The 16,642-nt window shown below is 50.2% G+C and overlaps 1 protein-coding gene across 2 annotated transcripts in view; it reads left to right on the top strand.

Moving 5' to 3' along the window:
• LOC143923368 (uncharacterized) overlaps positions 1-16,642 on the top strand; it is a 60,825-nt gene that overhangs the window by 41,969 nt on the left and 2,214 nt on the right. For both annotated transcript variants that reach the window (XM_077446993.1, XM_077446992.1), the window contains 3 exons: positions 3,365-3,454; positions 3,541-3,560; positions 9,280-9,559. In XM_077446993.1, the coding sequence (XP_077303119.1) occupies positions 3,365-3,454; positions 3,541-3,560; positions 9,280-9,559 (390 nt within the window). The remainder of the gene's footprint in view (positions 1-3,364; positions 3,455-3,540; positions 3,561-9,279; positions 9,560-16,642) is intronic.

The following is a 16,642-nucleotide window of genomic DNA, read 5'->3' as shown; positions in this document are numbered from 1 at the left end:
GAATGAGTATGGGGTACAATGTACCCCTACCCATTCACCTGTAAAATAAAGTAAAAAAAAAAACACACACACAAGGGTTAAAATAGTTTATTGCACAGCTCCGGGGGTCTTCCGTCTTCGGGGGTCTTCTCACCGGACTCCTCCGCTATCTTCTTGTAGCTCTTTTGCTAGCGGAGTAGCCCAGCTTTATTCCTCGCCGCCGCCCTCTTCTTCCGACTTCGGGGGTCTTGTTCCCCTCTTTGGTTTTTCTTGCCAGGCCACCGTGCCTTCTTCTAGCTCTTTTACAGGCGGTGGCCCGGTCTTCTGTCGCCGATGTCGCCGCTTTCTGTTCTTCTTCTCTTCAGATGTTACCTCGTCGCATCCTCCGCTCACAATGGCACGGATGCGACGCGCGGCGACTTATATAGGGACATCACCGAGTGATATCCCCGCCCATTATGGTGTCACAGTCCCAGAGGAGGCTGGATTCACACCTATGGCAGTTTTAGTGCTTTTTGCATTTTGCAGATTTGTACTACAGTCCATCTACCATGGTTTCCTATGGAACACGTTCTGTTGTGAAAATCTACAAAATGCAAAAAGCACTAAAAATGCCATAGGTGTGAATCCAGTCTTAGGCCTGGTTCAGATCGATGCATTTTTAGTGTATTTTCAGTTTTGCAGAAGCACACTACACTCCATTTAACATGGTTTCCTATGGGTCACAGTAAACATCCATGCATTTTAAGGGCCAGGGACCTGCAGGTTGTGTTTTTGGTTTCCGTAGACTTCAGTGGATCAAAAAACGTTTATTGAAAAACGCAAAATGCACCTGGAATATTCCTTATACCATTCCTTAAACTAAAAATTGTTCCCTAATTAAAACAAACAAAAAAAAAAAACTACCTATAGTTACATAGTAACAATAGTCCAATCAGATCAACCTGTGTACGTGTGTGTGCGTCAGTGTCTATAATAATTTCCCATATCCCTGTATGTTGTGTTCTTTAACCTTTTGCCATATAGCAGAATGATGGCGGCAAAGTGGTTTCAATATCCTGACTGGGCATCATATGACGTCCTCAGGATATTAAGCTGCTGCGCGCCCCCCGGGGGGGCGCTCCTCGCGGGGATCGTTGTTGCAGGGTGTCAGTCTGACACCCCACAACTACGATCTCGGTAAAGAGTCTCAGACGGAGACTCTTTACCACATGATCAGCCGTGTCCAATCACGGCTGATCACAGTGTAAATAGGAAGAGCTATGGGTCGGCTTTTCCTCACTCATGTCTGTCAGATGTGAGTAGAGGAGAGCCGATCGGCTGCTCCTCTGACAGATGGGGGTCTGTGCTGATCGATTATCAGCGCAGCCCCCCCGAGGATGCCCACACTGGACCACCAGGGATGCCCAGCACCAGGTATGCCACCCTAGACCACCAGTGAGGCCAGTCAGTGCCCACAGGGGATGCCAATCAGTGCCCACAATGGGCATCACTGATTGGCATGCATTATTGTTTGGCCCTGATTGGAATCCATCAGTACAATACGTTACACTGCAATGCCACCTAGCAGTGGCCATCCGTGCTGCCTAGCAGTGCCCATCCGTGCCGCCTATCAGTGCTAATTTGTGCCGCCTATCAGTGCCCATCCGTGCCGCCTATCAGTGCCCATCCTTGCTGCCTATCAGTGCCCATCCGTGCTGCCTATCAGATTACAGTACTGTGTGTGTTTTGTGTGTTTTTACTTTTTTGAATTTGGCACTGATCTCCGCTCCCGTGCACCGTAACGTCGCAGGGAACGGAGCTCAGCGGCACTCGGGCACTGTGTGAATCGAACGGAGGACAACTCGATCACACAGCGCGGAGGACATCGCTGGATCCAGGGGACAAGGTAAGTAACTTCTCCCTGTGTCCTCCCTGCATCCAGCGATGCGAACCCGAGCCAGACTTCGGGATCACTGCTAGGAAGGTTAAGAGGAGAGAAAGGGAGCAGATCCCTCAGAGTAAAGTGGTTCCTGCGCGTTCCCTCCTTTCCTATGTATCCCAGTGTATGCAGAGCTTAAGTGGGTCACTCCTTTTTAATCCAATGAATGGGTAGAAATGACCGCTCAGATGTAAAGTAAAACCGGATAAAGAGAGGGATATAGAGCCTTCTTTAGGGTAGTATGTTCAGCAAACTGAAGTTTATTTAAAATAATAGCAGTATTTTACTCACATTTGGTACAGGGGTAAAGCACAAGCTCGTACCTGAACGTCACTTCTGGTGTCCGTATGCCTGTGTCCTAGGCGTTACGTCACTGTCACGTGACTTCTACGGGGATTTTTTTATTATTATTTATCTCTGGAGTAAATCCCCCCCCTTTTTTTTATGCATGCTAATATTCTGCCAGCTTTGGTAGCTGCAGCTTGACATTACATGCTGTTGCTCAGTCTGTCATCTACTAGGACCCCCAGATCTTTCTGCATCGTAGACTCCCCCCAGAGGTTCTCTTCCTAGTGAGCAGTTTGCGTATAATTTTTTTAGCCCCCATGTGCATTACTTTACATTTCTCCGCATTAAACCTCATTTGTCATGTAGTTGCCCACTCCGTTATTTTATTCAGGTCTTTCTTTAAAATGCCTATCTCCTGATGTGAAGTTATTGCCCTGCTTAATTTTATGTCGTCTGCAAAAACTGAGACTGAACTACTTACTCCCATTCTCTATATCATTTATGAATAAATTGAATAGAATCAGTCCCAGTATAAAACTTTGGGGGTATCCCACTTACCACTCCAGACCTGTCTTAGCACACGTTATTTATCACCACCCTTTGGACACACCCCTGTAACCAGTTTTCTATCCAAAAACAAACTTTATGACCTCAGCTTGTAGATTAAAGCGGTTGTATACCCGCAGGAGAAAAATAAATAAAAAAATTACAAAAAAATAAAATAAAAAAGATAACCTGTAGGGCAGGGGGGAAAATGAGCTAGTATGAAATACTTACCTTAGAATGAGGCGTCAGTATCTCGCACCGGTCCACGCGGAGGGAGCTGACATTTTGCCCTCGGCGTGTCTTCTGAGTTTGCGGCTCCGACGCTGCGAGTGGCTGGAGCCGCGATGACGTCACTCCCGCACGTGCGCGCGTGAGTTTTCTTCCCGGCACGGTCCGGCAACGCTTGCCGGACCTTGAGCCGGGCCTTCTCATCGCATGCGCCGCTGACTTTAGCGACCGCATGCAAAGTAAATATCTCCTAAACCGTACAGGTTTAGGAGATATTCATTTTACCTACAGGTACGCCTTATTATAGGCTTACCTGTAGGTAAACGTTAATAATTTGGGTGTAAAACCACTTTAAGCGTTTATGGGGAATTGTATAGTAATGGCGTTATTTTCTATTTCCAGCTGCTTCAGTTTCCAATGACTGTAAACAGGTCGGCATAAACAGAAAGTCGTTTCAAGAAAACATAGACAAGATCAGGGAGATCATAGAAAGTAAGTGGTCTGTGTTTTTGGTTGTGATCATTCCTTACATTTTTTTTTGTACCTTTATTGTGACTTTATTCTTTTGCTTCATCTAGGTACCTTCTCAACACCGTCGGTAAGAATTTTGTACGATAGCTTTGTATAGAATAATGAAATATTTTTAGGCACTTCAAAAAATCATAAAAGTATACATTCAGTATAAAATGGATAAAAAACAAAAACATTTAACACAATAAAAATCTTATATCACAGTATCAGGCTTATCTATAACTATTATGCCGTGTACACATGATCAAATTGTCCAGCGGAATTGGTCCGGCAAACAATCCGGCAATCAATCTGCCGGACTTTATAACGAACGGACTTGGCCACACACGGACGCTCCGAAAGTCTGGCGATTTGTAACGTGATGACGTACAGCACATATGACGGGACTAGAAAAAGGAAGTTCAATAGCCAGTAGCCAAAAGCTTCCATCTTGTACTTGCTTCAGAGCATGCGTCATTCTTAGTCCACCGGACTAGCACACTGACGAACAGATTGTCCGCTGAAACCCAAGTCCGGCGGACAAATTTTGAGTCAAAACTACTTTCTAAGTCCGCTGGACTTTACGATGAAAAAAGTCCGCTGGAGCCCACACATCATCGAATTGTCCGGTGGACCGAGTCCGCCGGACAATTCGATCGTGTGTACGCGCCATTATTAGACATCTCTCACATTGGGACTTACATGGCTCATATTTATGGTTAAAGAGGTTGTAAAGGCAGAAGGTGTGTTCTATGCATTAAGATAAAAAGCCTTCTGTGTGTAGCAGCCCCCCTCAGCCACCCCCCCCCTAATACTTACCTGAGCCCCCATCTCGATTCAGCGATGTCCATGAATCCCTTGGCTGTCCAGGACTATCCCTCCTGATTGGGTGAGACACAGCAGCGGTGCCATTGACTCCCACGGCGGCTGTCAATCAAAGTCAGTTATCCAATCAGGGGAGAGAGGGCAGGGGGCCGAACGGCAGCTCCATGTCTGAGTGGACACACAGAGCAGTGGCTCGGCTCGGGTGCCCCCATACCAAGCTGCTTGCTGTGAGGGGCAGGCAACAGGAGGGAGGGGCCAGGATCACAGAAGAGGGACCCAAGAAGAGGAGGAACCCGGGCTGCTCTGTGCAGAACCAACTGCATAGAGCAGGTAAGTATAACATGTTTGTAAAGGCTCTTTTTTAATAAAAAAAATAACAATCACTTTAAGCCTGATGCTGTGATATAAGGCTTTTATTGTGGTAGAAGGTTTTTTTTATCCATTTTATACTGAATAAATGTATACTTTTAAGAATTTTTTAAGTGCCTAAAAAGTCCATGTATGTAAAATGTGTCTATGCAAGGAACAAAAAAATCTGTTTGGCCAGAAGCAGTGATTTTTATTTTTTTTAACATTTTTAAAAACATGACGCCAAAAAATGCTTATGCCCCATACACAGGATCGGATTTTCCGACGGCAAATGTGAATGTGAAATTCCGACCGTGTGTAGGGTCCATCTGACTTTTACCATCGGAATTTCCATCACACATAATTTGAGATCTGGATCTCAAATTTTCCGACAACAAAATCCGATCGGGTGTAGACAATTCTGATGCAAAGACCTCGGAATCAAGCAGAAGAACCGCAACTGGCTATTGAACTTAATTTTTCTTTGCTCGTCGTCGTACGTCGCGTTCTTGGCGTTTGGAATTTCTGACTTTGTACGACCGTGTGTATGCAAGTCAAGTTTGAGCCAACATCCGTCGAAAAATAAAAAAAATGTTTTTTGTTCTCAGAATGTCTAATTGTGTGTACGCCGCATTAGATGCATTAAAAGTATTAAATTCCTTTAAATAAAATGCCTGGGGGGGGGGGGGGGGCCGTAGCATAAACGACACATTAGTGTGCACCCTCAGTACCACTCTGAGGTGGTGTACACACTTGTAAACATGTTACATATTACCCAGGGCCAGGGGCTTAACTATAGGGGGTGCAGCAGTCGCGACCAAAACTGGCCCCTGTGCTGCAGGGGGCCCATGCAGCCCCCTCTACATATGGCCGGCAGCAGCATAGACAGCTAGGGGTACCAGTGCACCATGCACACGAGTGGCTGGAGGTGGGGGGTGACTAGCAGAGCTCCATGCTCGACTATCGCACTGGCTCTTTAGTTGTGCATTCCCCGCATGACATGTGTCCTCGGCCGGCTCCTCAGAGTACCCCTCTCCTGCTCCATGCATTACCGCTCAGTCCGATGTCTGTTCTCCCAGCCAGAGTCCCCCCCCCCGAGTCCGGCCCACACTGCACTGCATACTTCTCCCGGGTAAACAAACTTTAAGCACACAGATGCAGTGCAGCCCTATGAGAGCTCCCCGGAGGACACTGCAGGCTTGTCTGCCAGCCCCCCTCCTCCCTCGTTATACACAGATGATGAAAGGTCTTTCTGGGAGATATGCTGATCACCCGTCCAGCACACTGGATGGAGCCCAGGCCAACATGGATGAGTGTGCGGCCTGCAGCTTGGTCATGGTGAGTGAGAGGACCCCATCCCTCACACACCATTACATACCCCCTCCATCTCCCCCTGGGGACAGGGGCCCCTTCTCACGTGGGGACAGGGACCCCCTTCTCACCTGGGGCAGTAACTTCATCTGTCCTGGAGAAAAGGACCTCATCTCTTCTGGGGACGGGGACCCCATCCTGACTAGGGACAGTCCCCCAATGGGGCACCTAAAAATAAAAAATAAATAATAAAAAAAAACTACTGATGCCAGTGGTGGAACTACAAGGCTCACAAAGGTCATACCTGTGACCCTACCCTGGAGTTCCACTGCCAGACTCGGAGGGAAGGGCCCTGGCTGGGGTTCAGGGGGGCCATTCATGGTATCTTGCATCAGGGCCTTGAAGGTTCTAGTTACGCCACTGCCCAGGGCAGTGCCCCCCCCCCCCTTTATTTGTTTGACATCCCCTTCTCTATTTGCCCAGAGAGTGGAAGTTTCTAATTTGACAGAGTCAGCTCCCATTTATTTCAATGAGGTTTGGGTTTGGCCTCAAATGTCTTTGCTTGCTCGTACCAAACCCAAGGCAGTTCAGGTCATAGCTTTCACAGACCTGATAGATGTTCAGAGGCATATGATGGGGCTGATTAATGCTCACAGTTCCAGCCTCTGTTGCTTTATATTTTTTTTGGGTTGTGTTTGGTCTGTTCTCTGATCATGGGTATCCAAAGGCCCCACCAGCTCCTGTTTTTGACAGATCTCTGAAGATGGGGGATCAGGTGAAGGCATGATATGGTCATGCTGGTGGCACTATGGTTATTCAGTCAGATAATTAAGGACAACTGGACTATGATATTACTGTACTGGTTTCTTACATGTGTAGTGATGACACTTTGGACAAAGTGTCTGTCATGTACAAATTTAGAACCCCATTAAAAATGTATTTTTAATGGGGTTCTGAGGGTTAATTGTATAGGTCTAACTTTGACATCAGTTTGGCTGGGCTGTGTTAGAGTTCTGCCTGGTCGTGTGTACAGTGAGGTGCACATGACAGGTCAGAACCAGGCCTGGTTGGATGTTTTAGGTATTGGCGTTCCCCGAAACCAATCAGTGAGTGTGTCGGGCCCCGCTGAGGAGTCTGGGGAAGGGTACTTAAAGGGGTTGTAAAGGTAAATGTTTTTTCACCTTAATGCATTCTATGCACTAAGGTGAAAAAACATCTGACAGTCCCGGCGCCCCCAGCCCCCCCCCGTTTTACTTACCTCACCCCTCAAAAGTCCCGCGCTCGTCCCCCAACGTCCTTTCCATCGTTCAGCCTGGCTGCTGATTGGCTGGAGTGGATGGATGGAAAGCAGCGCAGCCATTGGCTCGCGCTGCTGTCAATCACATCCGATGACGCAGCGCGCCGGGGGCGGGGCCGTGTGATACAGCGAATGGCTATAGCCGCCGGCTGTATCACGGGAGCGTGCCCCCAAGTGCTTCTCACCATGCGAGGGAGCTCGCGTGAACGTGAGAAGCACCTGCGGGAGGAAGCAGAGACAGCCGCCGAGGGACCCCAGAAGATCAGGTCTGGGCCACTCTGTGCAAAACGAGCTGCACAGTGGAGGTAAGTATAACATGTTTGTTATTTAAAAAAAAAAAAATTCACTTTACAATCCCTTTAAGATGTTGAAGTCACGTGTTCAGGGTTCGTTTTTGAAGGCCATAGTGGCCTGTTCCTGATTCTGGACCAGGGTAGCCCCGCGAGGGGTCCCGGTCACGGGAGCGTGTGACGCTCCGCAACATGTTTCGGTTGGTTGGCCCCAATGGACCCGCCTGGTCTGGCGTAAGGATCCATCTGTTCCCGAGTCTCGGAACCGGCTGGTCCGAGGCGCAGTAACTGAGGGAGGATTCAAGGTGTCCGGGTGTGCTCTCGGCTTGGAGGGGCACCGCAGCTCATGTAAGCGACCGGGGGGAGGACTCTTCGGAGGAGGGCCAACAAGCGGAATCCTGAGAAGTGCCTGGTTGCTGAGTTGTGAAGGACATTGACGAGTCCACGTTTTTCCAGTACTGCCAAGGAGACAGAGAACTTTCCAGGTACTGAGGAAAAAGGTTCCTGTTCACTTTCTGTTACATTATTCAAGGTCAGAGATTTCACAAGTTCCGGATCAAAGTGCTGACTGCCATAATCTCGGGCTAGAGGTTTGTTCAGATTTGAAGCACCCAGCTGTGAGTGGCTACTCTCTGGGTGGTATTAGAGACTTTTTGATATTAGCAGTTCAAGGTGCCTGAGCTCTTCACCCTTGCCCTCTGTTCCCATACGAGACTGTGTTTGTTGGATGTTACCCCTGCAAATAAAAACCTTTCTAAAGGACTTTATTGGTGTCAGCATCCAAAGTTGTTGGGTACCAAACCTGGGAATCCCTAGACGTGGAAGAACAAGCCAAGCGGAGGTAACCGGTAAACCCAAAAGTCAAGGCCACCCTGTCAAGGGTTATGGCCGCTACACATGAATCTGCAAACTTGAAGTTTCTGGGTGGGCATCCCTCTTGAATTCTCTATGGGTAGGAAGGGGTGGGGGAGCTCCATCTGTTGGATTTTTTTTTTCAGTTTAGTTTCTGAGAATGCAAGAAAGGTGGAAGATTTCATGGTGGGCAGGAATATGAATGACAAGAGAGATTTTGCAATGAAAATCCCTAGGAGATACTGTATAAGAAGCCAGGATGTGACCACCTATATATAAAATATTCGGTTCGCGTGGACTGACTCTTATGCCACGTACACACGGGAGGAATTTATGACAACAAATGTTTCGATGGGAGCTTGTTGTTGGAAATTCCGACCGTGTGTAGGCTCCATCGGACATTTTCTGTCGGAATTTCCGACACAAAATTTGAGATCAGGATCTCAAATTTTCCGACAACAAAATCAGTCTGAAATTCCGAGCGCGTGTAGACAATTCCAACGCACAAAATTCCACGCATGCTCCGAATCAAGCAGAAGAGCCACACTGGATATTGAACTTTATTTTTCTGGGCTCATCATACGTGTTGTACGTCACCGCGTTCTTTGACGTTCGGAATTTCCGACAACATTTGTGTGACCGCTTGTATGCAAGACAAGTTTGAGCCGACATCCATCGGAAAAAAACCCCACAAAAAACATGGATTTTGTTGTCGGAATGTGCGATCGTGTGTACACGGCATTAAAGGAACTTTTGTATTCCCAGGTTTGATGACAACCCAAGGCCAATGTGGACTTTTAGTTATGGATTTAGATTAGTGTACAATAATTTCTCTTTTTTTCTGTTATCTAATGATTATTATTTTGGTATCTTTCACTGTACAGTGGTATTTTGGAAGACACCACACAGTTGGGATTTTTTCAAGGTCATCAGAGAGTGACTATGAATGGCTTATCAGTGAACTAAAGTCAAAGCCTTTCCAGAGCTCAGTATCTATTGTCCGTCCTCACCACATCTGCAATAGTAAGCACAAGTTCAGGGAGGCCTTCTCTCAGAACACGTTTGGTATTTTGTATCACACCAAGAACAGAGGACGGCTCAACATTGTGGACGTCACCGACTCCTTGTACGATGAGGAGCTGAAATATCTGTCTGAACGTCTAGGTAAGAGGTCATCATATAATGTATCTAGCTGATTCCTAACACAGATGATTATCTGAGTTAATGCTTTGTTATGTTGTGGTTGATTTACTAAATGATTTACTAAAGGCAAATAGACTGTGCACTTTACAAAGTGCACTTGTACTGTGCAAGTGCAGTTGCTCCAGAGCTTAGTAAATCAGGTAAAGCTTTACTTCCCAAAAATACCCAATCACATGTAAGGAGAATTCAAAAAATTGCATTTTTGCTTGCACATGATCGAATGATGGAAGTCAACAAATGCTTATGCTCATGTTCTAAGCTTTGGAGCAACTTTGCAAACTGCACATTTTATTTGCCTTTAGTAAATGAACCCCATTGTGTTATGCTAAGTTTACCCCCAAAATGTGATCTGCGTTGGAACACTTTTTACAGGCATTTAACAGGCAATGAGAAGGTGATATGGCACCTTCTCACTGCATGTTTTGACCCCGTAAACCCTGCACCGCTAAGCTACAACCATGTGCATTACATATATTTACAGGGCCCCTGTAACATACCTGGTGGTAGAGTCTGGTATGCAGAAGGAGGCCTCTCTTACACCTCTGACTTGAGGCCCCCGATAGGGAAAACAGGAGGCGCAGGAGTGCACAGTCGCACGAGTGCCTGGCAAGGTTGCTGGTAGGCGAGCTGGACCGGAACTGAAGCAGAAACTGGAACGGACCCAGGAACAGCTGTCAAACTGAAAACTAGAGCTCAGGCAGGTGCAGGCAGATTCAGTGGAAGTGTAGGTACACAGGTCCAGAGGAGGTGGACACTGGAGCAGGGTCAGGTGCAGTCAGGTTCGGCAACGGGCTGGCAGCGAGGTAGCAGAAGGAGAAGGCAGGAACCTGGTCTCAGGTACAGGCAGGTTTGGCAACAGGCTGGCAGCGAGGTAGCAGAAGGAGCAGGCAGGAACGTGGTCTCAGGTACAGGCAGGTTCGGCAACAGGCTGGCAGCGAGGTAGCAGAAGGAGCAGGCAGGAACGTGGTCTCAGGTACAGGCAGGTTCGGCAACGGGCTGGAAGCGAGGTAGCAGAAGGAGCAGGCAGGAACCTGGTCTCAGGTACAGGCAGGTTCGGCAACGGGCTGGCAGCGAGGTAGCAGAAGGAGTAGGCAGGAACGTGGTCTCAGGTACAGGCAGGTTTGGCAACAAGCTGGCAGCGAGGTAGCAGAAGGAGCAGGCAGGAACCTGGTCTCAGGTACAGGCAGGTTTGGCAACAGGCTGGCAGCGAGGTAGCAGAAGGAGCAGGCAGGAACATGGTCTCAGGTACAGGCAGGTTCGGCAACAGGCTGGCAGCGAGGTAGCAGAAAGAGCAGGCAGGAACCTGGTCTCAGGTACAGACAGGTTCGGCAACAGGCTGGCAGCGAGGTAGCAGAAGGAGCAGGTAGGAACGTGGTCTCAGGTACAGGCAGGTTCGGCAAAAGGCTGGCAGCGAGGTAGCAGAAGGAGCAGGCAGGAACCTGGTCTCAGGTACAGGCAGGTTCGGCAACAGGCTGGCAGCGAGGTAGCAGAAGGAGCAGGCAGGAACCTGGTCTCAGGTACAGGCAGGTTCGACAACAGGCTGGCAGCGAGGTAGCAGAAGGAGCAGGTAGGAACGTGGTCTCAGGTACAGGCAGGTTCGGCAAAAGGCTGGCAGCGAGGTAGCAGAAGGAGCAGGCAGGAACCTGGTCTCAGGTACAGGCAGGTTCGGCAACAGGCTGGCAGCGAGGTAGCAGAAGGAGCAGGCAGGAACCTGGTCTCAGGTACAGGCAGGTTCGACAACAGGCTGGCAGCGAGGTAGCAGAAGGAGCAGGCAGGAACGTGGTCTCAGGTACAGGCAGGTTCAACAACAGGCTGGCAGCGAGGTAGCAGAAGGAGAAGGCAGGAACCTGGTCTCGGGTACAGGCAGGTTTGGCAACAGGCTGGCAGCGAGGTAGCAGAAGGAGCAGGCAGGAACATGGTCTCAGGTACAGGCAGGTTCGGCAACAGGCTGGCAGCGAGGTAGCAGAAAGAGCAGGCAGGAACCTGGTCTCAGGTACAGACAGGTTCGGCAACAGGCTGGCAGCGAGGTAGCAGAAGGAGCAGGTAGGAACGTGGTCTCAGGTACAGGCAGGTTCGGCAAAAGGCTGGCAGCGAGGTAGCAGAAGGAGCAGGCAGGAACCTGGTCTCAGGTACAGGCAGGTTCGGCAACAGGCTGGCAGCGAGGTAGCAGAAGGAGCAGGCAGGAACCTGGTCTCAGGTACAGGCAGGTTCGACAACAGGCTGGCAGCGAGGTAGCAGAAGGAGCAGGCAGGAACCTGGTCTCAGGTACAGGCAGGTTCAACAACAGGCTGGCAGCGAGGTAGCAGAAGGAGAAGGCAGGAACCTGGTCTCGGGTACAGGCAGGTTCGGCAACAGGCTGGCCGCGAGGTAGCAGAAGGAGCAGGCAGGAACCTGGTCTCAGGTACAGGCAGGTTCGACAACAGGCTGGCAGCGAGGTAGCAGAAGGAGCAGGCAGGAACCTGGTCTCAGGTACAGGCAGGTTCAACAACAGGCTGGCAGTGAGGTAGCAGAAAGAGAAGGCAGGAACCTGGTCTCAGGTACAGGCAGGTTCGGCAACAGGCTGGCAGCGAGGTAGCAGAAGGAGCAGGCAGGAACGTGGTCTCAGGTACAGGCAGGTTCGTCAACAGGCTGGAAGCGAGGTAGCAGAAGGAGCAGGCAGGAACGTAGTCAAAACAGGCCGAGGTCAGATGCAGGCAGATAAGCAGGGATAGTCAGAAGCAAGCTAGGTAGGGTCAACTGGAGCAGAATACAGGCAAACAACAATCAGGGATCTCAGGTAATGCTGTAGACCGGACAGCACCATCCAAGGAAGTAAGGCAGTTTAAATGGTTTGTTAGCGCCACCCACGTCACTGGACGTGCGCATGTGTGCCCGTGCGCGCCAATGTTGGCATTTTGTGCGGCACTAGTGCGCAAGCGTGTGCGCGCGAACATAGGTGCGTACATGTGCGCAGGTTCGTGCAAACGTGCTCACCCAGCCCTTCTCAGTGGGAGATGCAGAACAGGGGGACATCTATCATCGCCATCTTGATTGCTGGTGCGCCCTTCCTGACAGCCCCATGACAAGGTATGATTTACGCAGTGGAATGTGTGCAAGGGCTGTGCCATGCCTACCCCTAGCGTAGGTAGTCAGGCACTATAGCGGGCTTCTGTGTTCTTCACCTGTAGCAGCCCCATTTCCTATAAGGCAAGCAGGCCTACCAATACTCTGTTGCCCCCAGGTCTTATATACAATGTTATAGTGCCTGGATGCAACTTCACAGCAGGCATGAAGTGAGCAAAGCAAACAGTACTGAGCAGTACTGAGCTGAGCACAGTGAACAGGTACTTGCGACTGTCAGACAGGCAGAGTGGTCAGTGACAGTCCAGGTTTAGGGCAAGCTGAGTTCTGAGCGTAGTCAATATCTGATCTGAGGTTATCACCAAGGGAATCCAAACTAGCAGGTACAGGAACAGGAAAGACAGAAGTGTGTATTGCACAGACTACCACAAGCAAGATCCTGAGGGTTTGGCTGGCTTAAAACAAGTTTGGTCTCCACCCAGAGACTGGCTACATCACCATGTGGACGGGCAGTCAGGGAGAGTGCAGCTCAGCAAAACCAGGATGCAGGAATTTGAACCAGTAGGTATCATGGAGCAGGAGCATTGCAAACTCCTGACACAACCCTACCACCCCCCCCTCCCCCAAGGAGGGGGCCCCCGGACCCCTTTGAAGCAGGTTTGTCAGGATTCTGGTGATGGAAGTTCCGTATAAGTCTGTTAGTGTGAATATCTGCATCTGGGACCCTAGAATTTTCCTGAGGACCAAAGTGCATCCAGGCCACCAGAGAATGGACAGAATTCCTTACTTTCCTGGAGTCCAGAATATGTTGCACTTTGTATTCTTCCTATCCATTTGAGCTGGGGCTGAGACAAAGCAATGGTATCCTTCTGAAGAGGTTTTAGAAGAGAAACATAGAAGACATTAGGGATCCTCACTGAGTCAGGATGTTGTAGTCTAAAGCAGGGGCCTTGCTAGGTCTACTAAAGATCTGGGGCTAGAGCCCATAGCAGCGTAGTAAAGAAAGTCATAAGCTTGGGTGGGCATACCCATGTATATAATATATGTGTGTGTGTGTGTATATATATCCCCAGAGAGCCCCCCTTGCATCAGGGTCCCCAGAGAGCCCCCCCCCCCCTAGCATCAGGGTCCCCAGAGAGCCCCCCTAGCATCAGGGTCCCCAGAGAGCCCCCCTTACATTAGGGTCCCCAGAGAGCCTCCCCCTTAAATTAGGTCCCCAGAGAGCCTCCTCTTGCATCAGGGTCCTCAGAGAGCCCCCCTTACAGTAGGGTCCCCAGAGAGCCTCCCTTGCATCAGGGTCCTCAGAGAGCCTCCCTTGCATCAGGGTCCTCAGAGAGCCCCCCTTACATTAGGGTCCCCAGAGAGCCTCCCCCTTAAATTAGGGTCCCCAGAGATCCTCCCCTTGCATCAGGGTCCTCAGAAGGCCCCCCTTACATCAGGGTCCCCAGAGAGCCCCCCTTACATTAGGGTCCCCAGGAAGCCTCCCCCTTAAATTAGGTCCCTAGAGAGCCTCATCTTGCATCAGGGTCCTCAGAGAGCCCCCCTTACATTAGGGTCCCCAGAGAGCCTCCCTTGCATCAGGGTCCTCAGAGAGCCCCCCTTACATCAGGGTCCTCAGAAAGCCCCCTTACATTAGGGTCCCCAGAGAGCCTCCCTTGCATCAGGGTCCTCAGAGAGCCCCCCTTACATCAGGGTCCTCAGAGAGCCCCCCTTACATTAGGGTACCCAGAGAGCCTCCCCCTTAAATTAGGGTCCCCAGAGAGCCTCCCCTTGCATCAGGGTCCTCAGAAGGCCCCCCTTACATCAGGGTCCCCAGAGAGCCCCCCTTACATTAGGGTCCCCAGGAAGCCTCCCCCTTAAATTAGGTCCCTAGAGAGCCTCATCTTGCATCAGGGTCCTCAGAGAGCCCCCCTTACATTAGGGTCCCCAGAGAGCCTCCCTTGCATCAGGGTCCTCAGAGAGCCCCCCTTACATCAGGGTCCTCAGAAAGCCCCCTTACATTAGGGTCCCCAGAGAGCCTCCCCCTTAAATTAGGGTCCCCAGAGAGCCTCCCCTTGCATCAGGGTCCTCAGAGATCCCCCCTTACATCAGGGTCTCCAGAGAGCCCCCCTTACATTAGGGTCCCCAGAGAGCCTCCCCTTGCATCAGGGTCCTCAGAGTGCCCCCTTTACATCAGGGTCCTCAGAGAGCCCCCCTTACATTAGCGTCTCCAGAGAGCCTCCCCCTTAAATTAGGGTCTCCAGAGAGCCTCCTCCTTAAATCAGAGTCCCCAGAGAGCCCCCCCCCCATTTACATCAGGGTCACCAGAGAACCTCCCCTCCCCTTGGTGACCCCTGCAGAGACTCGGGGCTATGGACCCCAGATTCGGGGTTATAGCCCCAAAAGCCCCCCCCTCCTAGTGACGCTACTGTTCTAAAGGATATCTGGTTAACAGTAGAGAAATATATTTGTAATTTGTATCCGGTTAACCTGGTGAATAACTTTATAAGACATAATAAACCTAAGGGACAGTTTCTTTGAGGAAACTCTGAGTGACATATTTCTTGTAGACAGCCAGACTCAATCCCCAACCTTAATCTAAGGAGCCTGAAAGTGGAGGCCACCCACAAAACGTTTATGGGCAGCAGAACTTGAGGACAAGTTAGCCTGGATGTGTGTCCCAGGGTGTTCAGGGGACAGGCAAAGATAGGGGCAATCCAGAGGGCTTGAGTTTTTGGGACTGGCAAGCTTTTACCTATGAACATGAATCTGTATGGAGAGAGGGCCACCAAAGCCTGCGAGAAACCAAAGAAAACGTGTTTAGTGTCCCTCCCCGTATGTGTGTGTGTGTGTGTGTGAATGTCCCCGTATATGTGTGTGTGTGTGAGTGTCCCCGTATGTGTGTGTGAGTGTCCCCGTATGTGTGTGTGTGTGTGTGAGTGTCCCCGTATGTGTGTGTGTGTGTGTGTGTGAGTGTCCCCGTATGTGTGTGTGAGTGTCCCCGTATGTGTGTGTGAGTGTCCCCGTGTGTGTGTGTGAGTGTCCCCGTGTGTGTGTGAGTGTCCCCGTATGTGTGTGTGTGTGTGAGTGTCCCCGTATGTGTGTGTGTGTGAGTGTCCCCGTATATGTGTGTGTGTGTGAGTGTCCCCGTGTGTGTGTCCCCGTATGTGTGTGTGAGTGTCCCCGTATGTGTGTGTGAGTGTCCCCGTATGTGTGTGTGTGTTTGAGTGTCCCCGTATATGTGTGTGTGTGTGAGTGTCCCCGTATGTGTATGTGAGTGTCCCCGTATGTGTGTGTGTGTGTGTGAGTGTCCCCGTATGTGTGTGTGTGTGTGTGAGTGTCCCCGTATATGTGTGTGTGTGTGAGTGTCCCCGTATGTGTGTGTGAGTGTCCCCGTATGTGTGTGTGAGTGTCCCCGTGTGTGTGTGAGTGTCCCCGTATGTGTGAGTGTGTGAGTGTCCCCGTATATGTGTGTGTGTGTGAGTGTCCCCGTGTGTGTGTGAGAGTCTCCGTATGTGTGTGTCAGTGTCCCCGTGTGTGTGTGTGAGTGTCCCCGTATGTGTGTGTGAGTGTCCCCGTATGTGTGTGTGTGTTTGAGTGTGCCCGTATGTGTGTGTGAGTGTTCCCGTATGTGTGTGTGAGTGTTCCCGTATGTGTGTGTGTGTGAGTGTTCCCGTATGTGTGTGTGTGAGTGTTCCCATATGTGTGAGTGTTCCCGTATGTGTGTGTGAGTGTTCCCGTATGTGTGTGTGTGAGTGTTCCCGTATGTGTGTGTGTGTGTGTGAGTGTTCCTGTATGTGTGTGTGAGTGTTCCCGTATGTGTGTGTGTGTGTGTGAGTGTTCCCGTATGTGTGTGTGTGAGTGTTCCCGTATGTGTGTGTGTGAGTGTTCCTGTATGTGTGTGTGTGAGTGTTCCCGTATGTGTGTGTGTGAGTGTCCCCGTATGTGTGTGAGGGTGTGGTGTGTGTGTGTGTCCCTGTGTGGTGTGTATCCCCGTGTGTGAGT

Source organism: Lithobates pipiens, unplaced genomic scaffold (genome assembly GCF_037356315.1).
Source record: "Lithobates pipiens isolate NorthernLeopardFrog02 unplaced genomic scaffold, aLitPip1_a1.2 Scaffold_22, whole genome shotgun sequence".
Lineage (NCBI taxonomy): Eukaryota > Metazoa > Chordata > Amphibia > Anura > Ranidae > Lithobates > Lithobates pipiens.
Note: the sequence above shows the minus strand (reverse complement) of the source record. Positions and strands in the feature narration are given on the sequence as shown.